The sequence below is a fragment of the Copadichromis virginalis genome, linkage group LG4 (assembly GCF_057382275.1).
Source record: "Copadichromis virginalis isolate Kocher_CV1m ecotype Utaka linkage group LG4, C_Virginalis_male_GT1.1, whole genome shotgun sequence".
NCBI classification, from domain to species: Eukaryota; Metazoa; Chordata; class Actinopteri; order Cichliformes; family Cichlidae; genus Copadichromis; species Copadichromis virginalis.
The window spans coordinates 27647355-27661893 of record NC_140621.1 but is presented as its reverse complement, the minus strand read 5'-3'; the positions used below and the strand labels follow the sequence as shown (position 1 = coordinate 27661893).

At 37.4% G+C, this 14539-nt stretch overlaps 1 protein-coding gene across 1 annotated transcript in view; it reads right to left on the bottom strand.

Annotated features, from left to right (window-relative positions):
* Positions 1-267: 267 nt before the first annotated feature.
* elfn1a (extracellular leucine-rich repeat and fibronectin type III domain containing 1a) overlaps positions 268-14539 on the bottom strand; it is an 81537-nt gene continuing 67265 nt past the window's right edge. Inside the window, exon 3 of the mRNA XM_085454653.1 lies at positions 268-5952. Within this exon, the coding sequence (XP_085310779.1) occupies positions 3244-5616 (2373 nt within the window). The 5' untranslated portion in view covers positions 5617-5952 and the 3' untranslated portion in view covers positions 268-3243. The remainder of the gene's footprint in view (positions 5953-14539) is intronic.

Below are 14539 nucleotides of genomic sequence, written 5' to 3'. Positions count from 1 at the left end.
TTTGACTCGATTGTTCAGTAGGTCAAGCTGATCTATTATCATGAGTATAACCTGCATCAGGCAGTTTACGTATACAGAGTTAGTCATCATGGCATAAAATCTTGGGTAACCATTTCTTATAGCACAAGTTAAATGGGAAGTTATACCCAATTTCAAACAGTTACCCCTTAGGTTACTTATATAAGCCAGTTGCATTAATTTATAGTACAATACTTACATGGAGCAATTCTGATATGACAGCATATAATAAAGATGCTGAGTGTACACTGCATGTGCACCCTTAACTTTATTTCACAGTACTTTGTCTGAAAGCAGATAACATAGTATTAAGAAATAAAATAAAAAAAACACATTTTGTGCTCTTGTTTGTTTTGATGCACTTGGACAACAACTGTTGATCTTTCTAAAGGTTTTCTCAACACTTAAAACTCTTATTAGACACAGAAGTGCTACAATATGCAGTATAAAAACAGGTTGCTAAATAGCTAAATGAACAAGAAACCTGACAGCTCTCATGAGATACTGAAATGCTTTTTATAAAAAATAACAAATGGAGACTTAACGACAGTATCAACATTGGAAATAAAACAAAAGGAAGTTTACTCTTGTACACATACAGTATCCCAAAATCTTAAGGCGGTTGAAGTATTAAGTCAGACAACCCAGTTAACACTTTACAAGGTGCTTATATAAGACATTCACATCAGGCTCATGAATGCTTCATTTCACATTAATGAATAAAAACAGCTTCATGACACACTTAGATGGAATGGACACAGAATTATGACAGAAAAAATATAAATAGGGTAATAAATGCCTGCAGTTACACTTACACACTCAGTGTTGGATGAAAAGAAAGAGCTGATGAAAACATTTTTCACCAGACAATTGTCTTTCCTCGGGTTAGCTCTATTGTCAGATTGTAGACTCTCAATTCTCGCCTTAATACAAAATTCATACATAACAGCATATGTCTGCCATTCTTTCATGTTTTAATTCATTGATCATCTACTGTTTAATATTCATTTGCATTTGAAGTGCTTGCATTTGTACGCTACTAAGAAATGCATGTGGTGTTTTTTTAGAAACAGCAGCAAGGAGACACCTGACAAGAAATGTGTTTCCTGCTCCCACAGAGGAAAATTCTGACCATATTTTAGGTGATGCGTCATCAGCTATCTGAGGACTACAGCCTCTCTGATCTGTGTGAAGCAATGAGGAGACTTTATGTCTCTCAAAATAATGCAAAAAGCAAATCAAGATGTTATATTTACATAAATGGAAATTACTTCCACATTGCTTTTTTTCATTTGAAGTTTGACCAATGACTCTTTCAGGTACTTGATCTCACTACATTTTCTTCTTCTGCATCTTCAGTACTAGACTGTCCATCAACTGTTTTTATTCCGATTAACTGACTTTTAATTTTCATATAAAACTTGGACGGATGGAAAATGTACATTAATTTGCATTTTGCAAGAAAAAAAATCCATTGGACGAGTGAACACATGCAAAGAGATAATTGAAAATAAAACTACCTCTACTTGGATAAGCAGTTTTCCTTGTTTCCTTAAATTGACAGCGATGAGAACACTTTGAAATCATGACTATAGAGTAAATGATGTATAATGTTACCACAAATTCTTTAATAAACCCAAATCCTACATTGAAGATACATTACATCATTGCCCTTCTTCAAAATGAGCAAGAGAGAAGCAACTAATTATTGATAAATATGTGATAAATCAACATGAGCCTGTTTGGAATGATTTATATAAACAACTTAGAAAGAAAAAAGTGTTAAGTATTATATGTATTTAAAAAAACCCTCAAAATATACAAATTCACAGCCAGTAAGTCAGAGGATTCAGTTTCACATTCTCAAATTTCACTCTAGCTGTTGATATTTGCCTGGTATGAAGCTTTCATAATATACAAAAAGATTTAATAGCCTAGCAGATAAAAAATAAAATGAAACCTCTCAGCAAGCAACACGGCCCATCTGAAAAACCAACTACTTTCCTCCATTTATTGGATCAGACATTATGCAATATAATACACTGGAAGAAATATTGAAGCAAAGGAAAAACAAAAACACCGTAGTTTATAACATTAAATAAATATTTCCTTGAAAATATACATAAAAAGCTGCCATAGACAGATCAAAATACATATCTGTTACATTCATCCATCGGGCTCTCCTGCAGGGCACAACATCTGTCCATGTACCTAAATGACAGGTGACAAAGTATAGCCGTCTTCCCTTTGAAATTTTAGTGATTAATAGTAGGCTTGGACACCACATCCTGTGTGTAGATATTGTGATTTCCCAATGTTTCTCTTTTGAAGAAGTAACTGATAAGACAGAAAAAGCAAAATCTTCATGGACCCACTGCATGTTATGATCCCCAGGCCGTGAAGAAATATTGTAAACATTTCAGCCTTTTTTTTTTTTTTTACTTTGGTACTAAAGTTACAAATGGTGGTTCGTGAAACTAAGAGAACATCACTAAAGTATGACATATACTGCACTTTTGAAGTCTTTCAAGATACTAAGTGAGTCAGGGTACTTAATCCATTTGAATCATGTAAAAGATGTAAAAGCCTTCATAAAAACAAAACAAAACAAAAAAACAAAAACAGAAATCAGGCATTGATAATGATAAAATGATAAATGATCTCATGGGTTTAAAGTGGGGCTTGCGGTTTTTTATAGACAAGATCATCTGAATGATCAGCGCTCCATTTGTTAAACCTGATTCATCCACTAACACTTTTCCATTTACACAGAAAACACTGCAAATATAGAAAGTCAAATCTGTACATAGTTTTGAATTAAATATATGCAAGGAGGGAAGAAAAAAAAGTTCAAATTGAGGGTCTGAACAGTTCTTCAAAAAATACTGAGGTTTCAGTAGACATATCTTCTTATAATAGTTTCATATTACACAACAGCAAATCCACTGTCACAGGACTTGGCCATGCGATACCCAAAAAACCTATTATCCATTTTAACATATATATTATTTATTTGCAATATAATTTTTCCCATGAATGCTTTACATAATAAGACAAATTGAAAGAATCTTAACCCCATTTTCTTCACAGTCGAAAGAGAATGTGGTACGTGTGAGTGAGAAGTTAATTCTATTATGGAAGTATCCACTGATTCAGTTGTCAGATGAGGTGGTTGTGTCATTTCTGCAATGTGTAGTCCACTAAAAAAAACAAAAACTAGATAGGTTACGATTTTTGTTGGGATGATACGCCTTTCCAGTAGTCTAAAATATCATGGAGGTCCTCATCCTTTGCAAACTGGACTTTCTTACGCAGTGCATGCCCTGCAGCCATGTACTCCTCATCTTTATGCCGTTTCCGGTGGAGTTTGAAACGCTCCCAGATGCTATGTGAAGGTTTGCAGTAGTATTCAGGACTGGAGGAATAGCTTAGATTGTGGTACTGAGAGGACATCTGTGAATATGTTAAGTCTCTGGAGCGGGAGTGAGTAAGAGGCTCCAACATGGAGGACTTGTGGCTGTCAGGTCCTTCGAGCTCCTCTATCTGAGCATCGGGATAGGAGTGTCGGTGGGCACTGTACTGACGGTTCTTTTCTGCCTCGGCCCTCAGGATGGCAGCAGCAGGTGTTACAGTGAGGATGGTCTCTCCTGTTGGAGAAGTTTTCTCTATATACTTGGATTCAGAACGATAAGGCCTGGGGCTTCTCATGGGCCCTCCCGTGGCTGTACTGGGCCTCTTTGGAGAGACATCAGAAGACCGATGTCTCTGCAGAGAGTGGTGGTAGCTATCCTTATACACTGGAGACAGAAGGCCAGATTTATTCTGTGGGTGTTCTGATATTAGTACAAGCTGGGGCTCTGCAGTGGATACTGCTCCAGATTTCACTCCTTGAAAAGAGGTGGATTCTGACTTTAACGCATCTATGCAGTTGTTTATTATCTGATTGACTTTATCCACCTCTTTTGCAATTGTGGAAATTTCTGCCACTGATCCTTGACTATTCCCAGCCATTCCCATATCACACTCCCGGCGGTCATGGTGATCCACACTTCGCACCTCCATGTAATTTCCTTTCATCATCTTAGGAGTATCACTTATCTCTTGAAATTTGTACTGCTCCATTTCACTTGCAGATGGTAAGTATGGCATACGTGCCATGCTCTCTCCTGCCAACAACTGCTTCTGCGACATTCGAGATATAGTCCCACCCTCAAGCTCTTGTCCATATTTAAGTTCCATTATGTTTTTCTTTAAACTTCCTGATTTTTTGTGCTTTTCATCTTGTTGGCGCTTTCTTCGCAAGCAATAGTACACAACTCCAAGAAATATAACCATGCTGAATAGGCAGCCCAAAATTGTCATAATGTAGTGAGTAGGAGTCGGTTCTTTCACATTTACCTCCTTTCCATTTCGATGGGCAGTAGAGACTGTCAGACATGTGTGGTTGTGTCTAAGAGAATTGCGTATTGAAGCAACACAATATGTGTAGTTGGTGTGGGGTTTAAGGTTTTTTAGTTCAATGTCCTCTTTTATATCTTTTAGGTTTTGAATGTCTGTGAAAAAACTGTTGTTATAAAGAACCAAGATGTACATCTTCTTATAGGGATGAGGAATCTGAACTGTGATGATAGCACCTGTGTGTGTTACTTGCTTCACTTCCATCAGAGGAGTTCCCTGAACATCATTTTCAGGTGTACTGATGGTAGTGTCTTCTGGTTCTGTGCCTGATGGACAGTCTTCCACTCCACAAAGCGTTGAGTCTGGTGGTAGTGTTGTTGACTCAATGGGCACAGTTATAAATGGTGTTACATATTCATCAGTGCACACTTTGGTAAGCATGTACAGTGCATTTCGATAGTTTGGATTGTTAGGAATCTGGCTCAGTAAGCTATAACCGGAGACCCCGGGTGGGGAGTCGCAAACCATTCGTTCATTTGTTCTGTTTGGGAAAACTGAGAGCCATTTGACAAAACCAAGTAATTCACATGAGCAGTTGAAGGGGTTTGTGTACAACTCACAGGTGGTGAGTTTAGTTAAACTGGCAAACGTAGACCCATCTAACTGCTGGATTCGGTTCATGGAGAGGTCAATATTCTCTAAGTTGGGGCATTCCCAAAAGGCATTAGGTGTCACAGTCTCAATCAGGTTTGCCTGGAGGTAGAGGTACTGCAGCTTTCCTAAACCCCTGAGGATCCCCTCTGTCAAGTTTCGCAACTTGTTGAAGCCCATTTGAAGGACTTGCAAGTTAAACTGAGCAGAAAAGGCCCCGTCTTCTATGTAGGAGATTTCATTCTTGGTCAGGTTCAGGTAGGTCAAGTTGGCAAAGCGGCTAAGGGCAGAATAGTGGATACTTTTGATTTTGTTTTCATTCAGACGAAGGTCCACAATGGTGCTGTTGATATGCTGTGGGATGGCCTCATAAGGTGGCTGGTTTTGACTACAAATTGCGAGCCATACAAAGCCCTTTTCACCCTCAATTAACCAGCAGTCTCCACTGACTCTGCCAATATGAGTCAAATATACAATGGCTACAGACCAAAACAAGGCACTCATCACCATGCCTAAGCTGCAGGCCATTGGTGCTTCTTTGAGAGTCATGTGCAGGGCCAAAAGAATCAAAGGGGTGTGATACCGCTGCCGTTTCAGTACAGCTGTTCAGCTAATCTCAGGGCCAGAGACAATCCTTTTATTTGCCTCCTCTTCATTGATAGATGTGTGATGCTGGATGTTATCGCCATGTATCAATTAGAAAAATCTGCTTTCAGATTGAGGCTTGCCTGCAGTGAACTTGTGGCAACACTTAAAAGAGCATCCAGCACCTCAACTTGGCTTGTGCTTTTTTCCTTAGTGGGTACCATCATTAAATGGTCTCATCTTGTTGTTTCTGCCAGTTTCCTGCATCCTTAGCCTCTCTGGTGTGCATGGATGAATAACCTGTAAAATACAGAAAGGGACACACAGTTGACATTAAGTACACTTACTCAAGCCCTCCTTGTTTATTCCTCACCAATTATTTTGTACACCATTTAAGAAGTGTTTGCTGTTGCCTATGGCAGCCTGCTATTAAAGAAGACTGTTGACCAATTACCATTTGACAGGTTGGGGGAAGCAGTGTCCCTGTTTTCACACCATTAACCTGAGGCCTGTCAGATGCAACTGAGGGAGGCCAATGTTAAGAAGCTGCATTAAATCAATTATACAGCACCATGCAAAATGACAATTTGCATCATGTATTTAGTTTTTCTCTCTGAAAACCTTCATGAATAAATTAAAACCTTTCTGAGCGCTGGATTATTTTGGAGGAAAGAGGGAAATCATGTAGCAGGTGTGATTACCATAGTGTTAAAATTCAATTAAAATCTTTTGCGTGAGGGAACGGGAAAGTGAGCAGCAACTCTCACTTTTAATTCTGCAAGTTTTATGTTTTTATACAGACTCATCATTTTTCTTTGTAATATCTCTTTTGATCGCTGTTTTTACTCTTTGTACAGTTGATACTATTTCACTGTTGAAGACTTTATGGTAACATATCTTATTCCAGAATTTGGGTTAAGATAACTTTATTCTGCTCTTAGATTTCTGAGATTTTACTGAACATTTTGAGTCATATTTTTTTTAATAAAGTTAAAAAGTAAAGTTTAAAAAAAGCACTTGATCCTATTTTGTCATTGTACACAAATATCTAGTTGTTAGATAACATAGTAGTGCTGTTCCTCCAAAACCCCGACATATGGTAAACATATCAAGAGGGTTTTATAGCTTATATACACAACTTTTCAATGATAAAATAATAAAAATAATTAAATACTGAGTGTATTATTTTCTCTTTGAAAATTTCATAGCTTTGCAACAAATTGTAGTAATACATTCAGTTCCATTCCAGAGCACAGTCATATTCTGTTACATCACGACTCAGTATTACAGACTCCATTACAGTGTTTAATTGCTCAAGGGTCGATTTCCTACTGCTAACAAAGAAATAAAAAAAATGTCTGCCGCGCAGGTATACAGTGGTGGGGAAAACCTCAATCACCTATAATAGCATGTCATTAAAACAATTTCCTGGATCAATTTTAACTTGCAGTGTGGCCATATTTGTACCTAATTGCTGTCTAAATGATGTTTTTGTGGAAACCAAATGTATTAACTGTTCTAATGTGAGAGAAAGGATTTTATCTGTCTACTTGTTAAAGCCAACTGTTTATGCATTTTAATCAGTCGAACCTATAATGGGCAATTTCTATATTAATTTGAACACAGTTAATTATGTAGTTACTAGCCTTTCTAATTATTTACGCCGAACTTCAATATCATTTTATTGTATAGCGTAGTTAACACGAATTATATTGTGAGAAAACTAACTGGACTTTAATTATGCAGATACTACAACCAAAATATAAACTACAAAAATCTTCTCAAGTTTGCTTATTGTGGGGAATTAGGGGTCACCTGGAGTGAGAATGTGCTTTTGTGTGTTAGAGGACATGGCTCTACACACCACACTCAAGTAGATGTGACAGTTTATGGCAGAAAGAATATACTTCAACTTGAAACCACACATGCCACTGTGGATTTAAAGACCATTCATGCTGTAATTTGACCTTTGTGTAGGTTTATCACATTACAGTCACACTATTTGTAGTTTTGCTTATCATACACTCTACACTCAGGGGTGCCTCCAGAATTTTTTCTTTAAAAAAGATGAGGGCGACTAAAAGTCTTGGGTGGCACACCAAAAAACATAATTTCCAGTTTTGGAAATGTCTGGCCGGGTGGCCTGTGCTCCTCCTGCCCTCCCCGATGGTGCTCCTGTCTACACTAAATAGTAATCCCTAATCTGTTGCCTTTTTGTCTTTTAATAGGATGAGCATCAATAACCATGTGTTGTGAGGCAAATACTTTAGGTCATAATAATGGCAGGAGTGTAAATGATGGCTTACCATTCAGTTAGCGTACATCCTCATGTCTCAATTGAATAACTGTCTGCCTGTAATGACTTTTACTTGCTGCTAATTTGCTTTGTGAATTAATTTGTGTGAATGTAAGTGTTGCCAAATTATGTTTAGTATATTTTTTTGTTTAGTCTTTCAAGGGAAGGAAAAGCCGTGATTTTACTGTATGCAAGTATGTAAGTAAGTTGGAGTGGGTGATGGAGATTCATTTTTCCTGAGGACTGTGTGGTAGGGTTATGTAACATGGTGATAGAGAAAGATGTGTTGTCTTGGGTCTGGTTAAGGTTAAGAAACGTCATTCATCCATCCATTTTCTTTACGCTTATCAAACTTAGAATTGTACAGGGGCTGCGGCCTATCCCAGCTGACTTTGAGTGAGTGGAAAGGCACACTCTGGACAGGTTGCCTGTCCATCACAGGAAGACAAGACAAGCACACACTCTCACATCCACAGCTATAGCCAAGTTAGAATCACCTATTAACCTAACATGGATGTCTGTGGGTGGAAGCTGGACTACCAGGAGAACACACAGATGTAATCAGACCTGGCCAAAACCTTCTTGTTCTGGTGAGTGTAGTACTGTACAGTGCCCATGGTTGAAATTCCACAATTGAAGCTCATATATTACAGAATGATTTTTCTGCATGTTTTCATCTGTTCCAGCTCTGAATTATTTCAAAAATTGAAAATACACAGCATACTGATAAACTGACATTGGACATTAGTACTGTTACCCAGGGCTTTGTATATTTAAAACTGATTTAAGTTGGTTTAGCACGGAGGTGTCAAACATAAGGCCTGGGGACTAGAATCAGCTTGGCATGGATTCCAATCCGGCCACTGGACAAGTTTGGAAAATGTGAATGGGGGCATACATTTTCTACAGGCCTCCTCCATGACCATTCATACTACACCAAAGTAATTAAGTAATTCATAAACAATTAAATGAAAGAAGCAAATGTTGTTTTTTTCACTATCTAATATAGATTTTTTTTTCTTCAAAACAGGTCCCAAAAAACAGTTTTCTGTGAATTAACAAAAAGTTCCTGCGTTATAATTACAACCCATTTGCCCAATGAGCTACCAGAAATACCAAAATACCAAAGATTTTATAAATGTAATTTAGCAAATTTATTAAAAAACTGGAACATAATGTTGGAACTGTGTTTATTTTTATTTTTATTTTATTTTATGTTATATTAATATATCCAAGGAAATAAAAGTGTGGTTAAACTTTACAGTGGCCGACTTACGATCAAAGTGGGCAGCATGTTGCCCAGACAATAACATGGCTTTGATATCTGTGGCCTAGAGGATGAGATTATATGTAATTTTAAATATACACATTAGCCTGTTTTTCCTTTTATAGTTGATAAAATCGCCAGGTACAAAGCTAGTATGTTTTCATTGTCAGTTCAGCATTTCCACGACATTATTGCTCGACCAAATGTGTAGATGCAGAGCACAGCAAGATGTTTACTGTATATATGGAAACAGGGCTTTGAATTACCTCTCATAATATTTTGTTTAGTGTCAGGCAGTTTGAGGATTTTATGCTGTTTCACAATTGAGTTCTATTTATTGATCTTTCAAGTTATGTCTGCAAATCTGTCCTTATAATCACTTAAAAGCAAATGGCTCAAATTTTATTCAAAAATGCAACAAAAGACATCGTTTTGCAACACAAATGAAGGGCAATTTAGGTGCAGAGAAACAGTTTTCAATTACAGTTCTCCTTGGTTCACACAGTACTAAGCAATTATCTGCAATGAGGCTAAGATAATCAAGTAAAAGCACTACTCAGCTATTCAAGTGCAGATAAAGAGCAGAAATAAATGCTGTGGTGGAGGACACTGGAACAGAATGCCAAAGGCTGCCATTACAAAACCACCTTCATGATGACAAAAGAGCAGTGGCAGAGGAGCATTGAAGAAAAGAACACTGAAAACCCCTGGGAGGAAAGAGGTTCCAAATCAAATGTTCCATGAAATGAATATGAAAAATACAGCTCTGCAGAATATCTGGTGATTTTCTAAGGAAAGGCTGTATTTTTATTTCTTGATCCACTATGGCAGACATGGAGCTCATCTGATCTAGGAACCAACTTGTGACATACAGACTCTTGGTCAGGACTGCTAGGTGAATGCACTGGGTATTATTTGGTAGGATTTTCTAGCATGCTTGGTTAACAGTGCAGCCATTGGTAATTTTCTCCTACTTCGTGGCCTTTTCCTAAAAATGGCCAAGTTTTTTCATCCATCAACCTAACCAAAGAGTGGGTAAAAAAGAAAGTGTATATTAAAAAGAAAGAAAGAAAGAAAGAAAGAAAAACAAGGCACAAAAACAAGCCCTCCCACACAGGGCATAAGCTTCTGTCACCTAGTTGACATCTGTGTGATTTTATGCCAACGTTATCATACCTGCCACCTCATGGGGACTTTTTGGGTCTTTGCTTTCTCTGCCCAGGGTGTCAAGAAACCAGCGCCGAAGGGGATGTTGTATATATCTCAGAGATGCCAATGGCTTTGTCAAAAATTGTGATATTTGATACCCTGAGAATTAGACCAAGCTTGACCTAAACTGGCTCACAGCATGGCATTGGTGTTAGATTATTTTAGACTCTAAATTGAAGTTTAGCTTTAAATTTCCTTTAGAATGCATTACTTGTGTTTTGTTTATCCGCCATGACTCAATTAGACGAGCCTCCAAATGAGTCACTGCCTCACCACTGAAACCAGTGCACAAATTAGAGCCATGCTTGTTCCCCTTGTAAGGGTAAACACAACCATGGCCTTATACTGATAGTTAATACTGCAACTTTTAGTTAATAAAACATGGATTTTGCATTTAAATATTGCATAATATTTTACTTATTTGTATCCCAATGTATCCAAAACATATGGCAATAAAATCAAAGCCTGAGGTGTCAAGTTGTTAAGGGATAAACAAAGTAAGCTACATTAAAATTAATTTTTTGAGCTTTAGTTTCATGCAAATCACTCCATACTGTATATTCAGATCTCTACAGCAGTGTACGTTGCTTTGTGAGTGCTTAGGTCTATTTGCCACCACAGACCCACTTTCCATAATGGCAGCAATCTGTATGGTCCAGTGCTAGCCCTGAGTGCAGCAGGCCAGAACACCCAAGGCATCAGAGCTGAGTATATTCCCCTATCAGACACAGGCAGCCATTCCACAGTCTCTTTTCCATTTAGGCTTTATGCACTGGGTAATGAAAGCTTTTCTTTTTCTTTTCCTCTTCTGTGGATAACCTATTGAAACCCTGGTTTTGAAGAATGATTCAAACACAGCTTTGTAAATTTCTGTTCCAGTTGCTCGCTGCATCCTCACTTCTACTCTGTAAATGTTGGCTCCTTTTTCATGAAAAAGGTTACAAAATATGACAATACAAAAGCTGCTGTACATATAGACAGATGGGGACCTAGCCTGTGATTTTTGGTGGCCTATAAAACAACTAAATCTAAGAAAAGGAATGTGTCTGTAAAGTTATCCAGGTAGATGCCGCAACAGGTAAAATGTTGAGAGGATTGAAGTAGCTGGAGCTGCAATGGAGCTGGACTCTCTCTCATCTCTAACATAGAGCCTAAGCAGTGCTTCTCTTCCACAAGAGTCAGTGCTTCAAGGCAAACTTTGACAAAAGCGTATGAAAGTCACATGGACAAAACAATTCTTGAAAATAGTTCACCACTCTCCCCACAAACATTTTATTGTATGCAAACCCACAAACACCTCACCACCCACTCTGGCTATCTCTGTCTGTCAGTCCCCTTCTGTTTGCCGCTGTGTCTGTCCAAACAATTTCCCTCTGCATGCTAAACAAACATTTTTCTTTTCATTGTCCAGGTTTCTACAAAAGTATGCTATCAAATTATCTGGTTTGTGGGCCCCACTTGTTCTTGTTTCGCCTTTTATTTCCTATTTGGTCTTTGTCATGGTGAAGGTGCCCCAGTCTCGGAGGGCCCTCCTCATCCATACCAATGATTGCCTTTTATTTGATGTTATTCAAAATGCAGGGACCATCTTAGTGGGACTGAAAAATGTGGCAACATTGCAAAATCAATTGAATTAAAATGGAACTACTTCTCTTGGGGAAGGGAACCATTACATTTTACTGGGCTTTTGAATTGCTTAGACGCAGTGAGAGCTTATATATTTTAGGTTATATGAGAGGATATTTAACTCATACATTGATTACTTTGAGATTATTGCCTGGAAAAAAGAGCTGATATTTCTGCCTTTGTTGAATACTGTTAAAAGTTCCATATGACCTCCTTTGGTGGTAAAAAAAAAAAGATAATGTGAAAAAATTCCATGTTTGATAAGCAAACTGAACTGATACAGCACTGTAGCTGGACCAAGATAATAAAAGATCATCAGGAGTTTAGCAACCAAACTACCAAGGTACATCTAAAGGCTCCAGTGTACCCATTGCAATGGTTGCATTGCAATGACCTCTGTAACCTCATCTCAGTCACTTATATTAAATGCAGGAATCTATCAATAGATAGATAATATATATCTACAGTGGTCCCTCATTTATCGCGGGGGTTTACGTTCTAAAAATAACCCGTGATATGTGAAATCCACGAAGTAGCCAACTTTAATTTTTACAATTATTATAGATGTTTTAAGGCACAAGTGTCGAACTCCAGGCCTCGAAAGCTGGTGTCCTGCAGGTTTTAGATGTGTCCTTGATCCAGCACAGCTGATTTAAATGGCTAAATTGTCTCCTCAACATGTCTTGAAGTTCTCCAGAGGACTGGTAATGAACTAATCATGTGATTCAGGTGTGTTGACCCAGGCTGATATCTAAAACCTGCAGGACACCGGCCCTCGAGCCCTGGAGTTTGACACCCCTGTTTTAAGGATGTAAAACCCCTCACTACACTCTTTATACACTTTTCTCAGAGAGGCACAAACACTTTCACACTTTTCTCTCTTGTTTAAACACTCTCAGAGTTCAAACCTTTGTAGAAAAACAAGTCCAGTATTATAGAATCAAAAGCACCCGCGGTTGCCTTTGAGGCTGCAAAACGTTTCGTCGACATTGTTGTGTTTGTTGGGGAGAAAACTTACAAACATACAGTACGGCACTTCAGAATCACACTGCTAGTGATCGATGATTTATGAGTGCATTGACACAATGCGCTTTAAGAAAAAAAAAAAAAGCATGCAAAATTGCACCCCAAAAAATTGCGAAACAGTGAGACCGCGAAAGGTGAACCACGTTATAGCGAGGGACCACTGTATATATATTATGACATCATTGCCTGGCAATTACATTTTTCTTTTACTTGCACAAAAAGGCCAAACAATATTTATCTGTAGCACTACTAGTATGTACTGGTAAGAGTTATACAGTATGAAAATAAGTAATTTAAGAAGAGTAGATGTGTTTTCTGTTTGACCTCCCTGGTTAATTGAGGTTTTTTTAATCACATAGTTTACATTAGATGTATTGGGATTACATGTGGATATTATCAGCGTTGGAGTGTTGTTTCAGACTCATCTGAATAGCTCTAACAATACTATACATGTTTTATATTTAATAGGGACAAGTTTGATGATCACAATCACAAATGCACCTTCACTTTAGCCAATCAGAATGGCAGTTCTAGAAGGGGAGACTGATGTATCCATGTACCCATCAATCTGGAAACCTACTGGCTAGGCAGCAGTAAAACTATTCTGTTATCTTGGTAGGAACTTTGACTCTTTGCCAGTCATTATTTAAGTGATGAATATAAAGCTAAATTTTTGTCACACCAGTGGTTTCCAGACTGCATTTACTCTTTCGCTCAAACATCACTGTTAAATACTACTTGAACTGCAATAAGATTAAAAATGGAAACCAGAAAGCTGCTTTTAATTAAAATGTTGTCTTTGCCTACATATTCTGAATATTTATATGCAGATATTTGTTTAAAGAAAACATATTTATATATGCATGTGCTCAGTTTAGATTGTTTGAGGTATAGCAAGGTTGCCATGGGTAGAATCATCGGTATCCTGCATTGTGTTCTGCACTATTATTTCTAAATGTAGTGTGTGGACATTTTAGATTTTCTCCTCATGCATGTGTTGAAACTTAAACTGAAATATAGTAAAAATTGTATTACTTCCATTGATTAAGCTAGAATGACAACAATAAAAACTAAGACTTATTCTAATAGGTATTTAAAATTCAGTTCAATTACATTCTGTTTTATTTATGTGCACAAAATCACAACAACAGTTTCCTCAAGGCACTTTATATCGTAAGGTCATAACCTTATAATAATAAAAAGAAAAAAGCTTACTGTCACATAGTGAGAGTGGAAAAAAATAATGTAAAAATGAAAAAAAAAAAGAGATTTAAATAAAAACCAAGAAGAAGAAAGAGAAAGACAAGCCAGAAAAAGCTGAATGAACACAATTCATGTCTCCTGTCTTAGCATCCTAGAATTGTTTATGTTTTCCTGAAATTAAATCAGACATAAAATCTTATAGCTGCCAATTAGTACTGGCCCCTGCTAATTAGCTCCAAATTAGCATTGGAATAATTAGT